Raw genomic sequence first — 26616 nt, 5'->3', positions numbered from 1 at the left:
ACGGCCGAGGAAATTTCGAATTGGGTTCCCCTTTTCTTTTTTATTCTTTTATCAGAAGTAAGCAAGGTAAGCAAGGCCGGCCTTAACAACGGGTCAATTATACATTGGCCAATGTTTTGGTAAGTCCATTAGCCATTGACGAATTGCACGACTAACAAATAAAATTCAATCATTGATCAAAGAATCGACCTACCATTCAACAATGTGTCAATTAGATATTGACAAATACGTTAAGTAATCATTGCCTCACAGGTCATTAAACCATTAATCGTTAGATTGATCTATGGGACATTGAGACCTAATTTGACAGAAAGAACTTTAAATGTTAACCAATTAAAATTTTTTGAAAAACTGTAGGGTAAAAATGGTCTATAAAATAGTATCAATTATCCAATGAAATAATTCACGGCATTGACCGAGAAATAAATTTACAAATTGCCAATTGATCAATTAACTACTATTTCAGTGAACAAGTTAACATTGAGCAATGAATCAATTTGAACAGTCAACCTACTACAGAATCATTGTTAATTAAAATTTGGCATTGATTTCACATTAACTACGAAATAAACTTTTAAGCAATGTCCACTTTCAAATTAATCTTATAAACCGTTATCAATTCAAGAGAATGGTACATTTTGTCAATTGATCATTGAACAATTATCTAATGGTGAATATATCAATTATATATTGATGAAGGAATGACTTTGCAGAATTAACTACTAATGAATAAAAGATATATTAATTGTTAATTGATCACAAATAAGTAATAAACAGTGCGACAATGAACCTAATGGTTCAATTGGCTAAATAACAGCTAATAAAATATTAAAGAGGTACAAATATTAACAAATGTCATTGACTAATGAGTAGGAAACCCATTGACAAAGGAGTCATTTGACCTAATTACTTCAATAACAAATATTTTGAGAACTTTTTGGATAAATTCCAAATATTTTTTCCACAAATCATTGTCTTCAGTGACATAACTCTATTAGTTTAAGTACAATGCTTTACATACCTACCACAAACAATCTGGTTATTGTGCAATCCTGTCTAATTGCCTTTGAATTTGACATAATTGTCAACAACTTGTGCCACAAATAAACCCACATTAAACATGCCCTAATTTGAATGGAAGGAAAAAGACCAACATCAACAAATATTTTAAAACAATAACAACAAAGATACTTGTTACAGCAGACATTTTTTATTACAGACTTAACAGGATTTTTATCAGCTTGTCTGGTGGTTGGCTGTCTTGTTATTTATGGTCTGGACAAAATATTTATGTATGTGTATACCTTATAAATGGGTATGAGTTTTTATTTTATTTAAAAAAGTAAAGCCCGAAGATTTATTTAAATTTGCAAAACATATTTAACAACAAAAAGGAAGATGTTTATCAACGGCATAAAAATAATCGGAATTCCTTAAATATCATTTTTAAATAAGCTAACAGAAAACAATGTTGGCAGTTTTGTAACCACAACAACACGTGCCGAAGGACAATTTTAAGTTATTTTTCTGCGATAAACCACATAAATTATAAAGCAGCTTAATGGAAAGCTTATTATTCGATTATCAAACCAAAGAAAAAAATGTTTGATGTTGAAAATAAAAATGTATTTCCCTGGCAAAATTCATTTTAAAATATTAATGGAAATTTAAGAACATAGTTGGTTTAGATTAAATCATAGGTCTGGTTAATTTAAGTAATTAATTAGAATAATATGAACTGTGGCAATTGCTCACAAAATAAGTCGTCGACGAAAGCTTAGCAGCATTTTTCTGTTAAATATTGGAATAATTAAAAAAACAAAGTGTGTTGGCTATGGCGTAATTTATTATTTGGATAACGGTTAATTTGAACTGAATTAGATAATTAGCCAACAATATATAGGTAGGCAATTTAATAAGTTCCCATTGGCCAGGATCGGGTAGAACCGTTAATCAATTGGAAACTAAGTCATTTGCTAATCGGTCAATTATAAGTAAGTCAATTAGACTTGAAACAAGGAATTGACTGCTTGTGCTAATTTCCCTCTATGAATAATTGGCAAGTTATTTATCCATTGATTGATGAGGCAACCGACAAAGAAATCAATTGACAAATAAAATATTTTAATCATTGACAAATGGGTAGGTTCACAATTAGCAATGAGTCAGTGCATAAATTTAATGTTGAATTAACAATACCAATGCATCAATTGACCACTTGGCAAGTAATCCAAAAATTAAAATCCACAATTAAGCAAGCGAAAAATATTTACCGACCATAATTAAAGGTTAATCAATTAGTCACTTACAATTATGTGGTCATTATTTCGGAATACTATAAACCTAGACCAGTGGGTGCTCTTGAACCAACTTTAAATGGAAGGACATTACAACTGGGAAGTTTTTGCGGATTCTGAAGCTACAATGTTCATAGATAATCAATAAAGAAAAAATCGCCGGAGCGTTTTTTAAATAAACCGCGGTTAAAGTTCACATTTTTAGAGTATTTTAGGTTTTCACATTTTCGCTGGAAACCGCAAGTCCTATCGAAATGGGATTAAAGTAAATATTGTAGCTGTAAAAATTCTCTACAAGAATGACCTTTATGATATTTTCGTAGGTTTTACAATTTTTGAGATATAGAAGTTCAAATTGGTACAATTCACTGACTGTACCGTCTCCTTATAGAACAATGTCAGGACTGCAATTTCCTAACTTAAACTTATATATCTCAAAAATGATACAACCTAGGAAAAAATTGCGAAAGCCAATCTTGTAGTGAGTTTTAACAGCTGTAATACTTTCTCAAGTCCCATTTCGATAAGACTTGCCGGTTTCAAGCAAATAGTGAAAAACTAACAAAAAAACCTAAATATGTGACCCGAACTTCTATATCTCAAAAATGGTAAAACCTAGGAACAAAACATAACAGTCAATCCTTTAGAGAATTTTCACAGCTACAAAATTTTCTTTAGCTCCATTTCCATAGACTTGCGGTTTCCAAGCAAAATCGCGAAAACCTAAAATAAACCTAAAAATGTGAACTTTGACCGCGATTTATTTAAAAAGCGCTCTGGCGATTTCTTGGTTTTTAATTCTTCTCATCTATGAACATTGCTCTTTCAGAATGCGGAAAACTTCCGAGGTGTAGCGGGTTTTTATTTAAAGTTAGTAAAGGCGCACCGTACATGAAATTGTTTTATAAGGAGGCGATACAGTCAGTACATTGTCCCAATTTGAACTTCTATATGTCAAAACCGGTAAAACTTACGATCAACATACATTTTATTTAATCCCATTTCGATTGGACTTGCGGTTTCGCAGCAAAATCGTGAAAAACCTAAAAAACCCTAAAAATGTGAACATTGAGCGCGATTTTTTTAAAAAGCGCTCCGGGGATTTTTTGGATTTTTGATTTTTCTCATCTATGAACAAATTAATTTCAGAACCCGCAAAAACTTTCCAGGTGTAAGCTCCTTTCATTTAAAGTTGCTTTAAGAGCACCGTGCCAATGGATCAACAATAGTGAGCAAACCATTGATCCACGCAATAGTTAACTATTATCTAATAGGTTAATTAGACTTAGCTCAATCGTCCAATTAACAATTGGTCAATGGATCCATTAGTTAATGAACAATGGGTTAACTAGATAGAAAAATACAATAATAATACATTGATAAAGGAATGAACGTACCATAAAACAATTTGTTAATTTGTAATTGGCCAATGATCAATGAATCAATTAGCATAATATAATTGGTCAATTAACTTTTGTTCAATGCGTAAATGCCCTTTAACCAATGTGAACAATGATTCACCATAAAAATGGAGTTTAAATCATTACGCGATTCATTGCAACATTAATCAATGGTGAAATTAACATTGACACTTAACCAATGTTAGGAAACAATGACCCAATTAACTGCGGAATAATTAGCCAATTAACAATAGTTCTGTTAACATTTAAAGCATTGATGGATGGATTCGATGGTCTTACCCATTGACCATTGAATCAACTTGTCATTACTCAATGGGTGAATTAACCTTTAAAAATGGTGCGATTAGTCCTTGACCCATGGCCGAATGAAGCAATGATCTAACTACTGAACTTTGGACCAGTTAAAAATTGACCAATGTGTTACTTAATTAAGCGTCATATTATCTACAAAAAGTACAGAAGTCTTTGAAAAATATATTCTAACTACTGATCGGCCTTTAACCTAGTGAGGACCTATTTATTGGAAGATGTCTGTTATCTAAAGAAGTCTTATATCTATAAAATACCCTTGTAAAAACTATTTTATCTAAGAGATTTTCTATTTATAGAAGATCCTCGCAAATGTTCTTGTGTAAAGACGCTTGTTAAAGATATGTTATTTATTGACGATGTTCATTAGAAGTCTCCCATTTAGAGAGGACAAAGAATCTCTGTAAGAATCTCTATGGAAGACCATTGTAAGAAGTGTTCTATCTATAGAATCTCTTGTGAGCCGCATTCTACCTTCTATCTAATGGAGATCCAAGTGTGAAGTCTTTTACCTATAGGAAACCACTGTAAGAGGCCTTATATCTATAGAAGAGGAGGTATAAGAGGTATTATAAGCCGTATTCTATCCATGCAAGACACTTGTAAGAGGTATTGTATCTAATGGAGATCCTTGTGTGAACTACTTAAACTAGAGGAAACCCCTGTAAGATACCTTATATCTATAGGAGACCCTTGATGGAGGTATTCTATCTATATACACGCAGAGAAAAAATATTTTTCGCTTTTGTTGGAACAAAAATATATGTTTTGGTTCCAAAAATGTATTTGTTTTGTTCAAACATTGTAATCCAAATCCAAAAATACCATCTTTTGTTCCAAACATAGAAAACAAAAACAACTTTCGAATTTCCGCGATATTGTTAAAATCGTTAACAATACCGATTGTAGGAACTATCATAATCTAATTTTGTTTACAAAAAGTATTGTCAATACAGAAAACCAGCCCAGAAATTTTTGATTTGAGTGCATATACTTCTCATATACACTTTTCGCATAACTTGGATATAAATGTCGCGTATAATATTGCAATCATTGATGAACACAATACATGGTTTGCTGCATTGGCTGACAACAAAGACAAACAAAAAGCCACAAGAACCCACCACAACATAAGGAATAATTAAACACCATAACAAACATGAAAAGGAAAGAAGAATGAAACAAAACAGAAACAAATAAAAACAAGAGTCTCACAAGTACATACACACAAAAACAAAGGTAAAGGCAGCATATCATACAAACACACCACAACTCACCAAAATTGTTTTTTCAACACGGCATCGAATAGCGAGAGAAGAGCAAAAACTTTCGAAGAAAAGAGAGAAATATTGTTCAGTTGACACAAACTATTTTTGGATTCACAATACTACATAAGGAATCCAACAATATGTTAACAATACATATTTTGCTCTTGGAATATTGTTGGATCAAACATATTTTTTTCTCTGCGTGTAAGACCGTTACAAGGCGTATTTATACCCTACACCACTATGTGGTAAGGGGTATTATGTGTTAGTGCATTTGTATGTAACATAAAAAAAGAAGCGAGATAGACCCATAGTTCCTTCTAGGGATATACATAGAATCACTTTCTGAGTCGATTTATGCATGTCCGTCCGTCCGCAACATACAGGTCGCATTTGTTGACCGATTTCCCTGAAAATTGGGGAATACCATTTTTTTAGCCGTCGGAAGATCAAGTTCGAAGATGAGCTATATCGGTCCAAGTTTTTGTATAGCCCCCATATAACGGTACCTCCCGATTTAAGGTATTTTAAGGATCTTAGCCGCATTTGTTGTCCAAACCAGCTGAAATTTTATATTTGAGGTTCCCAATGGCCGCGAAATTGCTCCACTAAAAATTGTCAAGATAGGTCTACTGTTCGGTATAGTCCCTATATAACGATACCTCCCGATTTAAGGTATTTTATGGATCTGAGCCACATTTTTTGCCCAAACTAGCTGAAATTTTACATTTGAGGTTCTCAATGGCCGCGAAATTGCTCCACTAAAAATTGTCAAGATAGGTCCACGGTTCGGTATAGACCCCATATAACGATACCTCCCGATTTAAGGTATTTTAGGGATCTTAGCCACATTTTTTGCTTGAACTAGCTGAAATTTTACATATGTGGTTCCCAGTGGCCACGAAATTTCGCCACTTAAATTGAGCCAAATTATATCGAAATCGGTTCAGATTTGGATATAGCTCCCATATATATGTTCGCCCGATTTCACGTATTTGCTGCACCAAACACGCTATATACGTCCGATTTTGATGAAATTTGGAATGTTTGACTGAATTCGATCTAGAAATAAGTGTGCCAAATTATATCGAAATCGGTTCCAATTTGGATATAGCTCCCATATATATTTTCGGCCGATTTCACGTATTTTCTGTACCAAACACGCTATATATTTCCGATTTCGATGAAATTTGGAATGTGTGACCGAATTCAGTCTAGAAATAAATGTGCCAAATTATATCGAAATCGGTTCAGATTTGGATATAGCACCCATATATATTTTCGGCCGATTTCGTGAATTTTCAGCTCCAAACACGATATATAAGTCCGATTTTAATGATATTTGGAATGTGTGACTGAATTCGGTCTGGAAATAAATGTGCCAAATTATATCAAAATCGGTTAAGATCTGGATATAGCTCCGATTTATATTTTACATATTCACAGTGGCAGGGACGTACGCAGGGGGGGGGGCACGGGGGGCCCGGGCCCCCCCCGAAACGGTTTGGTCGAACAAAATTTTTTAAGCTACTGTAACTAGTTATTATATTTTTTCTCATAAAAATTTTTGTTTATTTGAAGATTTCAAATTAAAACTTATATTTTCTTAAGTTTCTGAACAGAAAATGTACATCGTTAAGAAGTTTTGTAAGAAAATATTTTACAAATTTTTGTTTGTAAGCTGTTTTTGAGAGAAACTTCCAATAAAATTTGAATTACTTCTTCATGTCATATCATACCACTATCAAAAGCTAATTCCTTAATGAATATACCCCATGTCTATTATTTATTCGAACTGTATAGAGCTCTCGAGGCTTAAAACTCATCCGGTTATAACAAAAATAACGAGTTCAGTATTATGGGAATGGAAATATATAAAAAAATCTATTGAATAAAATGTATGAAGGGTCGGTCCTTCGTGGACTACATATTGAAAGCCAATTAGAAATTTGTTTTTCTGCCATCGCCAAAATTTTGTTATTCTGTTTTAGACAAATTTGCTGCTAAACAGTATGAGAAAATAATGAAGACAAATGAATTTTTGTGCGTCACTTGATTTTTACTTATCATTACCGAAGTATAATTGTAACCTCAGACTTTAGATTACGAGATTATATACACTAGGATTGTATAGATTTCATCAAAATAATGATTTGAGACTTCACATATGTTTGGACGATATTCGTTTCAGCCAAGATGGAAGTACTTACCACCGTCCGTCCGTCTGTATCACTGTTTGTCTGGCAGGTTGGAACTCATGATAACTCTCGGTCCAAGTTATGGATCTCGTAATGTTTTGTCCAAATTAAATTTAAGTCATATCGGTACCTCCGCCATAAAAGTTCAAAAATGTTCACTAAAATGGTCGAAGGGACTAACCGATTCGGTCTAAAATCGAACCTAATATGGTTCGCAAGATTACTTCCAAAAGTACATCAAGGTCCAAGAGAATATGTTTGGACAACATCTTCAGGTCTCTTATACAAGTCTAACATAACTGCAGTTTAAAGACTGTTCGATGATTCTTTGGACATTTTGTAGTCTTGTTTACAGCGATATCCTACTTTTCGTGGACAAGTTTATGCTTCCTGACAAAGCTCTAAATACTACGGTGGCCAACTAAAAAGCTTATGGGCGCGGTAACTTTTGAGAGGAGTGTCTCTCAAATAATTATTAGTGAATAATTATGTGGGGTTCATTAAGGAGCGATTGTTATTTGTCAAAACTATATAGAACTAAGTCCATCAAAGTATGACAAACACACGAGTCCAAAAACTTCTAACCGTACAATTAAGAAAACAAATTATAACGCTTCTTTTGTAACATAATATTAAAAGTAAAAATAATCCTGGTATCAGAATCTATCTCTTTCGGTAAATAACACTGTGCAACATTTTTAAGGTAATCTTGTGCAAATAATTTGAAGTGAGGATTTTTTGAAAGTACAGACCCAAAGTACAAAAGCCCTAGTTCCGCTTTGTTGAGTCAGATACAGCTTGGATTTTATGGCCCCATCTAAACATTGTTAAATATCGTCTTTTTAAACAACTCGGGGCTATATCTCTGAAACCAATGCAAATCTTCTTCTCACTTTTGCAGCAAATTTGTAGATAAGGGCCAAAATAAAATATTTGGAGAAATGAAAAAAAAAAATAAATTTTATAATATATCTAAAAATTCGATAATTTGTATACATTTCGCACCATATTTCCAAAACTGTTAAATTTTTCTTAATGTTTTCATTTGAAAACATATCAACGACAGCCGATATTCTTAAAAATTGGGCTAAGATCATCGAAATAGTGAAAATCTTGATATAGCATAGACAACGGCAATTCTTTGTTGTTGTAAAATTCTGCGATAAACCATAACGTGGACCTGTATGATTAAAAACTTCAATATACTTCAATAAATTTTACATGGCGATATTACCGAACGTGGCCCGATATCCGTGATATCCTACTCTGTAAATATGTGCCAAGATTTCCAGTCCATCGGACAAAAATTTACGGAGATATCGCCCATTTACTCAAAGAGTGGCATAACTCAAAAAATGGGTTTTTTGAGTTAGCAATTTTTATTTTTTCTACGACTTCTACTTTAGTTTGTGTCAAAATTTCAAGTTGATATCTCTAAAACTCAACAAATTGCAGCTTATTTTTAGGAGCTTGGCATAAATCATCAAAAAAGTTTTTTGCATTTATGAAGCACTAAAACACTTCAAGTCATGCTTGAACTTGCACAGAAATTTAGCACTGATATCTGGCTAGTTCTCTGCAAAATATGGTCCAACTAGTTACTTTAGTTTTTGTGTAATAATCTTTTTAAGTTGGGAAGTCAAATTTCAATCGACAACTTAAAAAGCGTTTTTCTCGAAACTTGATTTTTTGAAATGTGTCACTCTTTGAGTAAATGAGCGATATGAGCTTTCGAAGGGAAACATTTACTGTGTTTTGTATGTAGCATAGAAACTAAAAACGTCTTTTCCTCGAAGTGGCACTTAATATGTTTTTGTGGGACTATTGTACATATAAATCATGTGCTTAACCGAGAGAGTCTTAAAAAAAAACTGCTGACGGAGTCAGAAAAAATATCAATTTTGTACAGTGTTTTGTTTTTGTTAAAATCGAAATTTTGATTTTAACTGTTCAAAATTTTTAAAAATTGATTTTTTTGATTCCTTTTCGATAATGGACAAGATTATTAGGTTCGTAATGACCCCACAAAAATATATGCTGATCGGTTTATTCTGTTTCAAACTACAGTGGGTACCGCAAACTGCTTTAGTAAAAACAGTGCTTTATAAGCGGGCATTTGAATGTAAGACTTTAAAAAAAAAATAGAAGGTAACATAAGGTTTAATAGATTTTTTATAAAAAATGCATGAAAATGGCTTTTCTCATGCTTATAAGTGGCCATAACCCCTTAAAATAGCTTTACGTAACGCTACACAACATTTGAATTTTTCATGATTTTTGGTCAAGTGTGCCCCCCCCCCGAAATGAAATCCTGCGTACGTCCCTGCACAGTGGTGTAGGGTATTATATAGTCGGCCCCGCCCGACTTTGATCCTTTCCTTACTGGTTTTATATTGACGATCCTTGTCTATGGTCTTCTATCTAGTGAAGACCCTTGTAAGAGGTATTCTACCTATATAAGGACCTTATAAGTAGTGCTCTGTCTCTAAAATCTCTTATAAGCCGTATTTTATCCATTGAAGACGTTTGTACGTGGTCTTCTATCTAATGGAGATTCTTGTGTGAAGTCTTTAATCTATAGGAAACCACTGTAAGAGGCCTTATATCTATAGAAGAGAAGGTATAAGAGGTATTATATTTATGGAAGAACCTTGTGAGAAGTATTATTTCTATATAATCCCTTATAAGCTGTATTCTATGCATTGAAGGCACTTGTAAGACCTCTTAAAATCTTACTATCTAATGGAGATCCTTGTGTGAACTACTTAAACTAGATGAAACCCCTGTCAGAGGTCTTTTTTATATAAAAGTCCATTGTAGGAAGTATCCTTGTCTAAGGTCTTCTATCTAGTGAACACCATTGTAAGAGTTATTATATCTATAGAAGACCCTTGTAAGACATAGTTATTATATTTATTGAATGCCCTTATTAGAAGTGACGTAGGGGGTGAACGATACCAAGGAACGGTCCTGACGGGCTTTAACATGGCAAAGTCCAGGATTTAGTTTGGTCCCTCTTTTATCTCAAGTGGACACTGACCTCCCGGTGGTGTAACCTGGGGTAGCTGCCTTTAACACCCGTTAAAGGTAGTGAGCTAAATGTGCCGCGCGTTCACCCATAAGAACGTTAAAAGCGTGGGTTTAGGCGCAGGGTTAGTAGCCCTCCCCTAGAGAAAGCAGGCTGATATGATAAAATGGAAGAAAAGCAAAATAAATCCCTCAAAAGTTGACGACCCTGCAAATCTGCACCTGGAATGTTCACACTCTTTATAGAGAAGGTGCAGTTTACGCATTGGCAGATGTACTTGAAAAGTACAAGGGCGACATTACTGCCATACAGGAAATACGATGGAATGGGAAAGGCGTCACAGCAACACCTTAAGGTGACGCACTGTATTATAGCTGCCATGACATAAAGCATGAGTTTGGTTGCGGATTTTTAGTTGGTCGGAGGTTAAAACACCTGGTCTCCAGCTCCACACCAGTGAATGAAAGACTTGCTACAATTCGAATAAAAGCAAAATTCGTCAACATCAGCTTTATTTGCGCTCATGCTCCCACTGAAGACAAGGACGAACTGACCAAAGATATATTTTGTGAGATTATGATAGAGAGACATATGACCGCTGTCCTGTCCATGACATTAAAATTATTCTAGGCGATTTTAATGCCAAAATTGGAAAGGAAAATATCTTTGGCCCAACAGTCTGAAAATTCAGTCTCCTCAGTGAAACATCTGACAATGGTATGAGGCTGATAGACTTCGCAGCGGCAAAAAGCATGGTAGTTAGCAGCACCAGATTTCAACATCTCGACATCCATAAGGGCACCTGGCTGTCTCCAGATCAGAAAACAAGAAATCAAATTGATCACGTTGTAATAGATGGAAGACATTTATCGAACGTGTTGGATGTGCGTTCGTTCCGAGGAGCAAACATAGACTCGGACTACTAACTGTTGCAGCAAAGGTAAGCACCCGGTTAAACGTAGCAAACAAAGCACGAACAGACACAACACTAAAGTTAGACATCGGTAAGCTGCAATCACAACAGATAGCCACATCATATTCCACTCAACTAACCCAATTGCTTAATCAAAGCACTCCACATCCAGATAACACATCAGCGCAATGGCAAAGTATTGCCCACTCCATGCAAACAGCCTCAAATTCCATACTTATATACCAGAGACCTCCCCCAAGGAATCGATATGATCAGGAGTGTCGTTCTGCTACCGAAGGGAAAAAATCGGCATAAAGGGCTACTTTACAATCCGTAGCAACACGTAGCGCACGAGAGCGATATCAGGAGAAAAGGAGAGAGGAGAAACGTCTTTTCCGCAGGAAAAAGAGGGAGATGGAAAAGCGGGAGTGTGAAAAAATCGAGATATAGAGGAATCAGAATGAAGTCCGAAAATTCTACCAAAGAGTAAAACATCAAACTGATGGCTTTGGTACAGGCACATCCTCCTGTAGAGACCAGCAAGGTAATTTGGTAACTGATGCAGATAGTGTACTCAGGATATGGAAAGACCAGTTTTCCAAACTTTTGGTACCCAATAGTAGCGATGACGACGAAAATACCACAAACCCAATCCCAGAAGATGGTATTGAATATATACCGCCCAGCCAAGAAGAGATAAAGACAGCAATAAATCGGCTGAAGAATAATAAGGCAGCAGGAGCCGTTGGCTTACCAGCCGAGCTGTTTAAAACCGGAGGCGACATGCAGATAAGGTGTATTCATCGTCTAATTAACACCATCTGGCAGGAAGAACGAGTACCCGACGATTGGAACCTGAGTATCTTGTGCCCCATCCACAAGCTCTAACTATAGGGGCATAAGTCTATACCATATTGCCTACCAGATCAGGGATATTGTCCGAACGACTAAAAAAGCCTATGGTCAACGACATGCAGATAAGGTGTATTCATCGTCTAATTAACACCATCTGGCAGGAAGAACGAGTACCCGACGATTGGAACCTGAGTATCTTGTGCCCCATCCACAAGCTCTAACTATAGGGGCATAAGTCTATACCATATTGCCTACCAGATCGTGTCAGGGATATTGTCCGAACGACTAAAAAAGCCTATGGTCAACGAGATAATTGGACCATACCAATGCGGCTTTAGACCTGGCAAGTCCACAATGACCAGATATTTACCCTGCGGCAAATCCTGGAGAAGACCCAATAGATGCAGATCGACACCTACCACCTTTTTGCCGATTATAAAGCGGTTCGACAGGCCGCTGCGTTCAAAGGTGTTCCAAGCCAAGTCTGAATTTGGTATCCCCGCAAAGCTCATCCGGCTTTGTAAAATGACTTTAACTAACACGATGTCCTCAGTAGAAATAGTAAAGAACCTCTCCGAAGAGTTTTGTACCAAAAGAGGTTTCAGACTAGGAGACAGCCTTTCGTGTGATCTCTTCAACATCCTGCTGGAAAAGGTTTTACGAGAGGCAAATGTCAAAAGAAGTGGCACAATCTACATCTACGATCAGTAGAAGAAGTAAGTGATACCTTTTTGAAGATCGAAGAAGAATCTGCTAAACTGTCGACGCGCAATGCGTTCATTGAGCTCGGACCAACTGTTGAAGTTGCTTCCTATAATTTTGCGATAGTAAAAGACTTCGTCTACCTCGGCACCTCCGTAAACACAACAAACGACATCCGTTGTGAAATAAAAATATGAATTGTATTGGCCGACAGATGCTACTTTGGTTTAAGTAAGCAGTTTAAAAACAAAAAACCACATCTCGTCAAACAAAAACAACGCTCTAAAAAACACTGATACTACGCGTGCTGATGTATGGCTTCGAAGCCTGGCAAGCAGACAGTGTTTGGTATGTTTCAGAGAAAATTTCTTCGAAATATCTACGGACCTATCTGCGTTGACGGTGAATATCGACGTCGCATGAACCACGAGCTGTATCTGCTAGACATATAATAATAATAATTATTCCACAAACATCCCAGACGGGACAGGGGAGACTTCTCTCATATCAATGAGTGCACCCCGATTCATATTAGCTCAATGATATGGGACCTACTGTTTATCGCCGAGTCCGAACGGCGTGCCTTAAGACACCACTTGTAGAGAAGTTTTACATGGCTGAAATACTCAGGAAATGTCGCCAACATTACTGAGGGGTATTTTGCCACCGTTGAAATTTTTGATGTTGCCTGGCCGGGGAATCGAACCCACGACCTTCTGCGGAGCACCACGGTTGCTCCTGCTAGACAACGACATCAATATACTTAAACGTATCGAAATGCACTTGGCGGTGCACGCAGAATTGGCAGGCCAAGGATTATATGGCGCAAACAAGTGGATGAAGAGATGAATAGGCGCGGTATTGCAGAGCGCGAAGCAACCAATAGAGAAAATTGGAGTTCTTTTCTTAGTTCGGCCTATGGAATCTTTTGAATACACCTGTAAGAAGACTTCTTTCTATAGAAGACTCTTGTAATCGATATTCTCCCCAAGGAAAACACATGTGAGATGTCTGCTGTCTATTGAAGATTCTTGGATAAGTCTGTCACCCCTGTAAGAGGTATTGCATCTATAAAAGACCCATGAAAGAGGTATTTTTTGTATTTAAGACCCTTATAAGAGGTATTCTATCTATAGAAGACCCTTGCAAAAGGTATTTTAAGTACTGAAGATCCTTGTAAGAGGTCCTATATCTACTTAAGACCCTTATAAGGCGTCTTCTATTGAAAATCCTCGTAAGAGGACATCTCTCTATTGAAGACATTTATCAGAAGTGTTCTCTATATTAATGACTCTTTTAAGAGGTCTTCTTTCTGTTAGAGACCTTTATTATGAGTCTTCTATTTTTTGAAAGCCCTTGTAGACTTCCAACAACACAGAAAAAAAAATCCTGCGATAAAAAAAAATTGTCATATTGACAAAATTCGATAAAATTATTTGATTACAAAGTAAAAATACAACTGATAAAATATTTCACATATTGACTAAAATATTTATCGTTTTTTTATACAATTGTTTTCATCAAGAAAATATTTTTTTTTTCCAGCAAAATGCGAAATATGTTGATAAATATTTTTGTCAATATGTGAAATACTTTATCAGTTGTATTTTTACATTGTGATCAAATCATTTTATCGAATTTTGTCAATATGAAAATTTTTTATCGCCGCAAATCAATACATTTTTGATTGAATCTTTGAATTTTTTTATCAAATGACTAAAAATTTTTCTGTGTATAGAGGAGCTCTCTAGAGGTCTTCTGCAGACGCTTGTAAGAGTTCTCCTGTCTATTGAAGATCCTTTAAGAGGTATTCTATCTATAGAAGACCCTTGTGATGGCTTTTCTATCTAAAGATGAACCTTGCAGAAGTCTTGTTTCTCCTTGTTAGAGTTTTTCTATCTATAGAAGATCCTTACAAGAGGTCTTCTATCTACTGCAGACCCTTGTAAGAGTTCTTCCATCTGTTGATGGCCCTAACAAGTGGTCCTTGCAAGACCCTTGCAAGACGGCTTCTATCTGTTAAAGACCCTTGTACATGTTTTTTCTATATATTGAAAATCTTTATAACAGGTTTTCTATATTGTATAGAAGACACTTGCATGAGGTCATATATCCTTAAAGCCCATTGTAAGAAGTCTTATATGTATAAAGGATTATTTTACAAGACCTTATATCAGTAGTAAATACTGTGTCTATAAACGAAGATATTTATATATAAAGGCCCCTTTTGAAGTTCCTCTATCTATAGAAAACACTTATAAATGGATTTTTTGAAGATCATTTTAAGAGGTCTTGTATTTACACAGGTTATCTCTATGTGGAAGAATATTTATTATGTAGTTTTCTCTATTTCTTGCTTTAATGAATTCCTCTTATTAATGTTTTTTTAGCAGTTTATATTTTTGTCTTACTTAATTTTTCTTCACTTCATTTTCTTCAGAAATAACACCAAAAATCCACCCATTTCCTAACTATTTTCTTTTCTTTTTGTTTCCATCCAGGGTGCCATTGAAATTGTCAAGCTAATGTTTGCAATGCAACCGAAAGAGAAAGCCGTATGTCTCAGCCGCACCGATGTCCAGAAAATGACCCCCTTGCATTGTGCCTCAATGTTTGATCATCCCGATATTGTGGAATATCTGGTGGATGAGGGTGCCGACATTAATGCCTTAGATAAGGAACATCGAACGCCGCTAATGCTGGCCGCCTCGCGGGCCGGTTGGAAAACAGTTCACGTTCTGATACGTCGTGGAGCCAACATCAGCATTAAAGATGCCTGTTTGCGGAATGTCCTTCACTTGGTGATCATGAATGGTGGCCGTTTGCAGGAATTTGCCGAAGTTTGTAAGACACAGTCACAAGCTCAATTGGAACAGTTGCTTAACGAGAAAGACAATACAGGGTGTTCACCGTTGCACTATGCCAGTCGGGATGGTCACATACGTTCGCTGGAGAATCTAATACGCTTGGGCGCCTGTATAAATCTCAAGAACAACAACAACGAGAGTCCATTGCATTTTGCCGCCCGTTATGGTCGTTATAATACCGTCAAACAGTTACTGGATTCGGAAAAGGGTTCATTCATAATTAACGAAAGTGATGGTGAGGGTTTGACACCTCTGCATATTGCTTCGCAGCAGGGTCATACCAGAGTTGTCCAGTTATTACTGAATCGTGGTGCTCTGCTACACAAGGATCATAATGGCCGGAATCCTCTGCAGTTGGCGGCAATGTCGGGTTATACCGAGACAATTGGCTTATTGCATTCGGTGCATTCCCACTTATTGGATCAAGAGGATAAAGATGGGGTAAATATTCAAACACCAAACAATATTTTTCTTTCTTTTTTACACCCTCACATAATACTTGTTTTTATTTGTTATTTACAGAACACTGCTCTCCACTTGGCCACCATGGAAAATAAGCCTCGTGCCATTTCAGTATTACTCTCCATGGGCTGTAAACTGCTGTACAATCGCATGGATCTAAGTGCCATTGACTATGCTATCTACTATAAATATCCCGAAGCTGCATTGGCCATGGTAACACATGAAGAGCGAGCCAACGAGGTGATGGCATTGAAATCTGACAAACACCCGTGCGTGACATTGGCATTGATAGCATCGATGCCAAAAGTATTCGAAGCCGTTCAAGATAAGTGCATAACGAAGGCAAATTGTAAAAAGGATTCGAAAAGTTTTTACGTGAGTACAAAGTGGGAAAAAGTGAAATATCCTTCATATGAATTTTGGGTATAGAAGACTTTTGCAAGGGGTCGTCTATCTATTGAAGACAAGTATAAGAAGCCTTATATATATAGAAGACCTTTGTAAGAAGTTCTCTATCTATTGTATTCTCTTGTCAGAGGTCTTTTAGCCATAGAAGACCGTTGTAAGAGGGCTTTTATCTATATAAGACTCTTGTAAGAAGAAGGTAGAAGGCCTCTTAAAGGATATTGAATATATAAAAGGCCTCTCACAGGGTTCTTCGGTAGACAGGAGATCATTTATGAAGGTCTTCTATCTATAGAAGACCTTCATAGATGATCTCCTGTCCACAAGATTCTTGTAAGCAGTCTTTTATCTATAAAAGAGCTTTATAAATGATATCCTGTCTACAGAAGACTCCTGTGAGAGGCTTTCTATATATTTAAGACGCCTGTAAGATGTCTTATATTAATAGAAGACCTTTGCAGGAAGTCTTACATCTATAAGAGATCTAATATCATTAGAGATGCTTGGTCAGAGGTCTTCTATTATTAGAGGAGCCTTTTAAGAAGTCGCCTATCTATAGGGGGCCCTTGTAGAATGTATTAATAACGCTTGTGAGAGGTCTTCAATGTGTAGAGAACCCTTATGAGAGGCATTGTATCTATGGAGGATCCTTGTAAGATTTTTCCTTTCTATAGAGAACTCTTGTAAGAGGTCCTTTAAATGACCATTAAGAGGTCATCTTTATATAGAGGACCCTCGTAATAGGTCTTCTAAATATTAAAGACCCTTATATATATTGAAGAGGTTTTGTAAGAGGTACCAATATAGAACCCTTGAAACAGGCCTTCTGTCTATAGAGAACATTTGTAACAGGTCTGTTATCTATGGAGGGCCTTTGCAAGAAGTCTTTTGTTCATATAGGGCCATTCTAAGAGATCTTATATCTATAGAGGACTAGTGTAAGAGGTTTTCTATCAATAGAGTACTTTTGTTAGGAGACTTCTATCAAGACAGGGTCCTTGAAAGAGGACGTTTGTAGAAGGTTTGATTTCTATAGAGAACCAATGTAAGAGGTCCTCAATTTATATCTATTGAAGATACTTGTTAGAGGTCTTCTATGTATGAGAGATCTTCTATATAGAGAGGGCTTTTGTAAGAGGTCTTCTATCTACAGAGGATCTTTGTGAGAGGTCTTCCATCTACTGAAAACCTTTGTAAAAGGTCTTCTATCTATTGAAGATCCTTGTGAGAGGTCTAAAATTCCTTCTATCAAATATTATTCTGAAAGGTTTTTTCTATCCTCGATGTCTTCTATCAACAGAACCCATGTAAGAGGTCCTCTGTATAATATATAGGACTTTTGTAAGACATTTTCTATCTATTGAAGGTATAGTTATTCTATCTATAGAGGACCCTTTCTATTAAAGACATTTCTAAGAGGTCTTCTATCTATTGAAGACCCTTCTTAGAGGTCTTTTATCTGTTGAAGACCATTGTAAGAGGACTTCTTTCGACCCTAGATGTCAAATATCTACATAACCCACTTTTCAGATGACCTCCAGAGAGCCTGTAAGAGGTCTTCTGCCCATAGAGGTGTCTTGTAAGAGGTCTTCTATCTTTAGAGGGCCCTTGTAAGAGGTGTTTACCATTATGGAGCACCCTTGTAAGAGCTCTTCAATCTATGGAGGACCCTTGTAAGAGGTTCTCTATCTATACAAGAAGGACCTTGTTAGAAGTCTTCTATGTATAGAAGACCCTTGTAAGAGGCCTTCTATCTATAGAGGACTCTCATAAGAGATCTTCTTTCTGTTAAAACCCCATCTGAGAGGTCTTCTATCTATTGATGACACTTGTAAGATGTTCTCTATCTATAGAGGACCCTTGTGAGTGGTCTTCTATTTATTGAAGACCCCTTTGAGAGGTCTTCTATCTATAAAGCACCCTCAGAAAGGAACTTCTTTATGTTAAAGAACCTTCGGAGAGGTCTTCTACCTATTGAAGAACCTTCTAAGAAGTCTTCTATCTATTAAAGACCCTTGTGAGATGCATTCTATCTACAGAGGACTCTCATAGGAGGTCTGCTATCTATTAAAGACTCTTTTAAGAGGCCTTCTTTCTATTGAACACCCTCGTAAAAGGACATCTTTTTGTCGAAAACCATTCTGAGAGGTCGCCTTTCTGTTCTCGATATCGCCTATCAGCAGAAACCCCGTCTCTCTAGATAGGACCTTTGTGAGAGGGCCTTTGTAAGAGGTATTTTATCTTTAGAGAGCCCTTATGGGGGACCCTTGTAAGAGGGTTCAATCTATGGAGGACCCTTGTAAGAGGTCCTCTATCTATACAAGAAGGACTTTGTGAGAAGTCTTCTATGTATTGAAGACCCTTGTAAGAGGCCTTCTATCTATATAGGACTCTCATAAGAGATCTTTTTTCTGTTAAAACCCCATCTGGGGGTCTTCTATCTAGTGATGACACTTGTAAGAGGTCCTCTATCTATAGAGGGCCCTAGTGAGTGGTCTTCTATTTATTGAAGACCCCTGTGAGAGGTCTTCTACCTATAAAGCACCCTCAGAAAGGAACTTCTTTATGTTAAAGAACCTTCGGAGAGGTCTTCTACCTATTGAAGAACCTTCTAAGAGGTCTTCTATCTCTTAAAGACCCTTGTGAGATGCCTTCTACCTACAGATGACTCTCATAGGAGGTCTTCTATCTATTGAAGACTCTTCTAAGAGGTCTTCTTTCTATTGAACACCCTTGTAAAATTACATCTTTTTGTCGAAAACCATTCTGAGAGGTCGCCTTTCTGTTTTTGATGTCGCCTATCAACAGAAACCCCCGTCTCTCTAGATAGGACCTTTGTGAGAGGGCCCTTGTAAGAGGTCCTCTGTCTAGAGAGGACCTATGTGAGAGTTTTTTTCTATAGAGGGCTCATGTAAGAGGCCTTCTATTTATTGAAGACCGCCTATCTATAGAGATCTAAAATGTCTTCTATATATTGAGAACCTCTATAAGAGGTCTTCTTTCTTCCCTTGATGTCCGCTATCTATAGAACCCGCATCTAAGAACTCCTCTATCTATAGAGGACCTTGTAAGAGGTATTCCATCTATAGAGGAGTCTTGTGAGAGTTTTTCTATCTATAGAGGGCCCTTTGGGAAAGAACTTCTTTCTATTAAAGACCCTTCGGAGAGGTCTTCTATTTATTGAAGGCCCTTCAAGAGGACTTCTATCTATTGAAGACCCTTGTAAGAAGTTTTTTTTCTTACCCTTAACGTCTCATATCTATTGAACCCCCTTCTAAGATGACCAATATATATAGAGGACGCTTGTAAGAGGTCTGACCCTTGCGAGAATGCTTCTATCTATGGAGGACCTTTGTGAAAAGTCTTCTATTTATAGAGGAGTCTGGTGAGAGGTTTTCTATCCGCAGATTTTCTATTGATTGAAGACCCTTCTAAGAGGTCTAATTTCTACCCTGGATGTCTCCTATTTACACAATCCCATAGTAAGAGGTCCTAAAATTGTAGTTGTGGACCTTCGTAAGTGGTATTCTGTCTATGGAGGACCCTTGTGAGAGAGCTTTTATGTATAGAGGACGTTTGTAAGAGAGGTCCTCTATCTGGAGAAGACCACTGTGAGAGGTCTCCTATCTCTAGAGCGCCCTTCTAAAAGGCCCTCTATCTATAGAGGTCTTCTATTTATACAGAACACTTGTAAGAGGACTTCTTTATATCGCAGGCTATTTGGAGAGGTCTTCTATATAGTGAGGGCCCTTGCCTGATGTCTGCTATCTTAAGAAGCTTTTATGTATAGAGGACGCTTGAAAGGGGTCCTCTATCTGGAGAAGACCACTGTGAGAGGACTTCTATCTATAGAGCACCCTTCTAAGAGGCCCTTTATCTATAGGGGTCTTCTATCTATAGAGAACCCTTGTTGAAGGACTTTTTTCTGTTGCAGGCCATTCGGAGAGGTCTTCTATATATTGAGGACCCTTGCAAAGGGGTTCTTTCTGCCCCTGATATCTGCTATCTTTAGAAGCCCATTCTAAGAAGTCCCCAATCTGTAGATGACCCTTGGGATAATTCTTCTATATATGGAGGACCTTGTGAAAAGTCTTCTATCTACAGAGTAGTCTGGTGAGAGGTTTTCTATCCGTAGATTTTCTATTGATTGAAGACCCTTCTTAGAGGTCTTCTTTCTATCCTAGATGTCTCCTATTTATACAATCCCATTCTAAGAGGTCCTCAATCTATAGTGGACCCTCGAGAGTGGTATTCTGTCTATAGAGGACCCTTGTGAGAGAGCTTTTATGTATAGAGGACGCTTGTAAGGGGTCCTCTATCTGGAGAAGACCACTGTGAGAGGTCTTCTATCTATAGAGCGCCCTTCCAAGAAGCCCTCTATCTATAGGTGTCTTCTATCTATAGAGAACCCTTGTTGGAGGACTTCTTTCTATTGCAGGCCATTCGTAGATGTCTTCTATATATATAGGACCCTTGCAAGAGGCCTTCTTTCTACCCCTGCTGTCTGCTATCTTTAGAAGCCCATTCTAAGAAGTCCTCCATCTGTAGATGACCCTTGCGAGAATTCTTCTATCTATGGAGAAACCTTGTGAAAAATCTTCTATCTACAGAGGAGTCTGGTGAGAGGTTTTCTATCCGTAGATTTTCTATTGATTGAAAACCCTTCTAAGAAGTCTTCTTTGTACCCTAGATGTCTCCTATTTATACAATCCCATTCTAAGAGGTCCTCAATTTATAGTGGATCCTCGTGAGTGGTATTCTGTCTATAGAGGGCCCTTGTGAGAGAGCTTTTATGTATAAAGGACCCTTTTAAGTCTATCTATAGGAGTCAGGAGGAGTCATGTGAGAGGTTTTCTATCCGTTGAGGGTCGACGTAGCAGGTCTTTTATTAATAGAGGAACTTTGTAGTGATCTTCTATCTATGGAGGACTCTTATATGGTGTGCTCTTTTCTTCTTCTATCTATTGAAGACGCTTTTAAGACACCTTCTATCTATATAGGAACTTTGTAGGAGTTATTGTATCTATTGAAACGCTGATAAGAGGTGCTCTATTAATTGAGCCTTTTAGAGGTCTTCTATATATTGGTGGTCTTTTGGGACTACATCATTACACACTATAAAATTTATTTACACCTCTTTTGTGTGTCGTCTCTTGAAAAGTTATTTCCCATTTTTATAACAAATGTTGTTTTTGTATTTATCTTTTTTTATTTTCAGATAAAATATTCATTTTCCTTTTTGCAATGTCCATTCATGTATGCTGAAATGGATGAGAAAAGCGGTGAAAATGCCATACCATTACCAGCCTTAAATGTAAGATAACCTACTTTTTGAGTGAATGAATGACAACTTGGTATTATTCTTAAGCTTTATCTTGGAGTTTTTAGTTAATTAGTTCCAAGTTCACTTCCGGGTGGTTTGCTGTTATTTTCTTTCATCCTTTACAGTTGTTATTGTTTTTTTTTTTATTTATGAAAGAGTTAATTGTCGTTGCCACTGAGGGTTGGAAAGTGACAAGAAAAAGAATTTAAGCTTTTACGGATGTCTTTCTTGTAAAAATATTGAGGTTTGTGGGCAGTTTCACTCGTCTAGAGAAAACCAGGGACTTGTCCAAATTGACTTCATTAAAGAGAAAGGAACGATTTTGTGTGTAAATGCGGACAAATGACAAAACTTTGGACCCAAGTTTTCATCATTAACAAGTGACCATATTTCTTTGTATATTCCATCGTATCTTTGAGGTTTGAAAAACTTTTCCTCTTATCCCCAAAAAACAAACGAAAAATTGCTCTATTAATTAAATTAATTAAAAAACTGGGAGGTTTGGCAGACCATACAACAGTATACAAATGTTATAGCTCCGAAAAAAATTGAATTGTATTTGTCCATTTAATAGGCTTTTAAGGGAAACTAATAAAAATAAAACTGGAGAAAAGTTTCAGGTACTGGTCTATTAATATAAAAAATACAAAACAAATATTCTTCCAAAATATAATTTTTAAACAAATTTTAAAATTTGCAAGACTTTACTTAAAAATTTTAAGGATTTCTTCCATTATTGTTACTTACGACAAGCGTAATTTCTTCCGCAGAGTAACAGCTAGTAGGCTTTTAAGGGAACTAATAAAAGTAAAACTGGAGAAAAGTTGCAGATGCTGGTCTATTAATATAAAAAAACACAAAACAATTATTCTTCCAGAATATTATCTTTAAACAAATTTTAAAATTTAAAAGACTTTGCTTAAAAATTTTAAGGATTATTGTTATTTTCGACATAAACGAAGAGGAATTTCTTCCGCAGAGTGACAGCTATTCATCATTGCCAGCAAGCATCTATACCCCATCCATCCGTCCTGAACAATAAAATTGTCCATTTGCAGCAATTGCCAGTTACTTGTGAAACCATTTCTTTGCCACAGTTCTGTCCAAAATGTCATCAATTTAAAGTATGCCCTTCAACCGGAATTGCAGCAAAAAAACCAAAATTGTTCCCAAAAGAAAAAAGAACCACCCAACAAAGAAAAACACTCGAAAGTAAAAGTATACATAGACAAACACTTCAGATGGTAGTAGTAACATGCACTTGAACTTCAATGGCTATGGAAATTTATGCAAAATGGAATTCATAAAAATCTAGGCGATGTAAACTATAAAGCTTAGGATATCCTTGCCACTGACCACTGCAACCAAGACATCCATCTCAGGAAAAGAAAGAATACCATTGCATCAATTTGGCGACAATTTCCTTTAGTGTGTGCGTGTATTGAGATCCTGTGCTGTGAGAAAAAAAAACAAATTTGTTTTTGGGCCATCTCTGTTCTCCCTCTTAAATAAAGTTGAATAAGTGTCAAAGTCTTAAAAGTTAGTTTCCTTGACCAGCATCAATGTTCTTTTCTTCTCATGTCGAGTGCCAGTAATCCAATGTTGTTGGCAATCATTTCCATTTATCCAATGGTCCTTCAACTACACATGTTGTACATATGTATGTATGTACTTGATTGTGGTATTGATGTTGTGGTTTTGGTTGAACACATTCTGTCCATTCGTTTCTTCTTGATATCTATCGTATAGATTATATGCTGTGCGATTATAATTATTTGTGATATAAAGTGGAAATTGTAATTTTCTATATAAGACACCACTAAAATGGAATGTGGTTGAATACTAATTTTTAAAAATAATATTACACATTACACTCTAACATAGCTGGTCCCCATGAGCTGTATTGTATTCGTCGAAGTGAATTTTACTGTGGGTGTGTAGTTATACAGAGACGAGGGTTTTCTTATCAAGGGCTGAGGTTACCTCAGCCGTTACCAGTGCCGAGGACCCGCAAACCTTAAGTAAAAACAAGTTAAAACGAAGTTAAGTTCGGCAGAATTTGTAATACCATCCACCTTAAACTATTGTTACGGTATTAGGATTTAGGATACGATTTGTACCAAATAAAACTAGGGTTCGCTTTAGATTACGATTCTGCAATGCCATATTAACGTTATTCACTTATTCACGCAAAAATTTATTTCTCTACTAGCACACAGCTAACTCTAGTAACTAGTAAGCACACAGCTTTTCTCTATTCAGGTTACTCTCTTAAGATACACTGACGTTTTTAAGCCGCGGTATGATTTATAATTTCACTCGCCCAATTGTTGGGCGAAATTATAAGTCATACCGTGATTTAAAACGTCAGTTTATCTTAAGAGAGTAACCTGAATGGAGAAAAGCTGTGTGCTTACTAGTTACTAGAGTTAGCTGTGTGCTAGTAGAGAAATAAAGTCTTGCATGAAAAAGTGAAAACACCCGCGCCTTTATACCCGTTCGCCGATGCATATGTGGTTCTAGCGTCATTCATGTAGAATTTTCCAAAATGATTACCAGATATGCTAGTGGGTTCGCAACACATACTCGTATACAACCAGAAGAATGAACGTAAACAACTAACGGGGAAGCGGTAATTAATACGAGGGAGTAGAGGCAGTTACAATGAATGACGTCCCAAAGTAAGCTACAACTGAATGCTCAAAACAAATGTAGATAGAGAGAACTGAAGGCGTACAACAAGAACAATAGATTCAAAGATTCAACAACAATTTATCGATTTTCCGGCGATAAAAAAGTTGTCATATTGACAAAATTCAATAAAATTATTTGATCACAAAGTAAAAATACAACTGATAAAATATTTCACATATTGACACAAATATTTTTCAAAATATTCCACATTGTGCTTGATAAAACAAAATATTTTCTTGATGAAACAATTTTTTGAATACATTTTTTTCAATCGATAAAAAAAATTTCATATTTACAATTATTTTGTTGTTGTTTTATTAAGTACAACCCCAAAAGCCAAATTGGTCGAGAATGGTTCGATAGTGATTTTAAATTAGATTAAACCTACATATTAATAAGTTATTACGGAAGGGGTATATGTCATTTTAACAAATAAAATTAAATAATGCATTACTGAACTTCAATGCATTTGGTGTGGAAACTTTTTACAACTGATAAAATATTTCACATATTGACACAAATATTTTTCAAAATATTCCACATTGTGCTTGATAAAACAAATGGTTTGTTCCAGTACTGCAAGAATCTACTAATTTTTACTATTTTCTTCGATAACATAAAGGAAAAAATGTTATCGTAGTAAAAAATAGTAGCTTCTTTCAGGTTCTGGAACAGAGCAAAAATATTTTCTTGATGAAACAATTTTTTCAATCAAAAATTTATCGAATTTCCGGCGATAAAAAATTGTCATATTGACAAAATTCGATAAAATTATTATTATAAAAATATAACTGATAAAATATTTCACATATTGACAAAAATATCTATTAAAATATTCCATATTGTCAATATGTAAAATATTTTATCAGTTCAATATAAAAAATCGATAAATATTTTAGTCAATATGTGAAATATTTTATCAGTTGTATTTTTACTTTGTGGTCAAATAATTTTATCGAATTTCGTCAATATGACAATTTTTTTATCGCCGAATTTTTTCTGTGTACTGTTCTATTCGTGTTGCACTAAAACGCGGATCTATACCGACAATTCTGTTCAATATGTTATAGCTCCAACGGAGACTATAAAATGGGTTTTGTAACGACACATGTTCTCTCTAATTGCTGGGATAGCTCTCGGGGGCCAGAGTCTTTCACAGAAATGTATAAGAGTGATTGAGAGAGTGATAACACAGGTTGTCTTCGGTTTTAACCAATTGCTGGCTTTATTGGATTTATTGTCGTTAAGTTAAATCGAATCTGTATTGTTAAAAGGACACGTATTAATAACTAGGTAACTGCTGTGTCCTCTAACTCCGCACTATCGAGGCGACCTGGATAAGTACACCCAGCAGTTTGTCCTCTTGTCGTTTCCGGTCGTCGTGGGAGACCTGGGTAAATACTCCTGTAGGTTTTCCAAAGTAAACCTGGACAAGTGCTCCGGTAGGCTGTCCATAGGAGGCCTGGATAAGTACTCCTTGCTAAGACGTTTCGTTTCCTGACTCTGTAGTGGAATTCTGTAAAACGCAAAATTCTGAACGAAAAGTTCAAATAAAAGTTGCCAACACTCTTGCTATCGTTAGAACTTTACGACTACTTTTTATTGGTCGTTAACCGAATAATATCGTTAATTACCGAAATTATAAGCATTTTAATTTTACCGATTTTTGTCGGTAACTCAAAAAATGTGTAGAGAATCCCACTACTGATGGAGACTTGGATAAGCGGTGACCGGAGGGTGGGATAAGAGAGACCTAAGAGTTACGGACACAACTCAGGCCTGTAACGGCGGTCCAGAGGATTAAAAAAGGGAGACCTTCGAGTTATGGACACAACATAGACTTATCGCGACGATCCAGAGGGTTAAACAATGTT

The 26616-nt window shown here is 36.2% G+C and overlaps 1 protein-coding gene across 2 annotated transcripts in view; it reads left to right on the top strand.

Moving 5' to 3' along the window:
- TrpA1 (Transient receptor potential cation channel A1) overlaps positions 1-26616 on the top strand; it is a 176589-nt gene that overhangs the window by 137070 nt on the left and 12903 nt on the right. For both annotated transcript variants that reach the window (XM_073983842.1, XM_073983841.1), the window contains 3 exons: positions 15493-16299; positions 16381-16695; positions 21944-22039. In XM_073983842.1, the coding sequence (XP_073839943.1) occupies positions 15493-16299; positions 16381-16695; positions 21944-22039 (1218 nt within the window). The remainder of the gene's footprint in view (positions 1-15492; positions 16300-16380; positions 16696-21943; positions 22040-26616) is intronic.

The sequence above is a fragment of the Musca autumnalis genome, unplaced genomic scaffold (assembly GCF_047663935.1).
Source record: "Musca autumnalis isolate F117 unplaced genomic scaffold, ASM4766393v1 scaffold_4, whole genome shotgun sequence".
Lineage (NCBI taxonomy): Eukaryota > Metazoa > Arthropoda > Insecta > Diptera > Muscidae > Musca > Musca autumnalis.
Note: the sequence above shows the minus strand (reverse complement) of the source record. Positions and strands in the feature narration are given on the sequence as shown.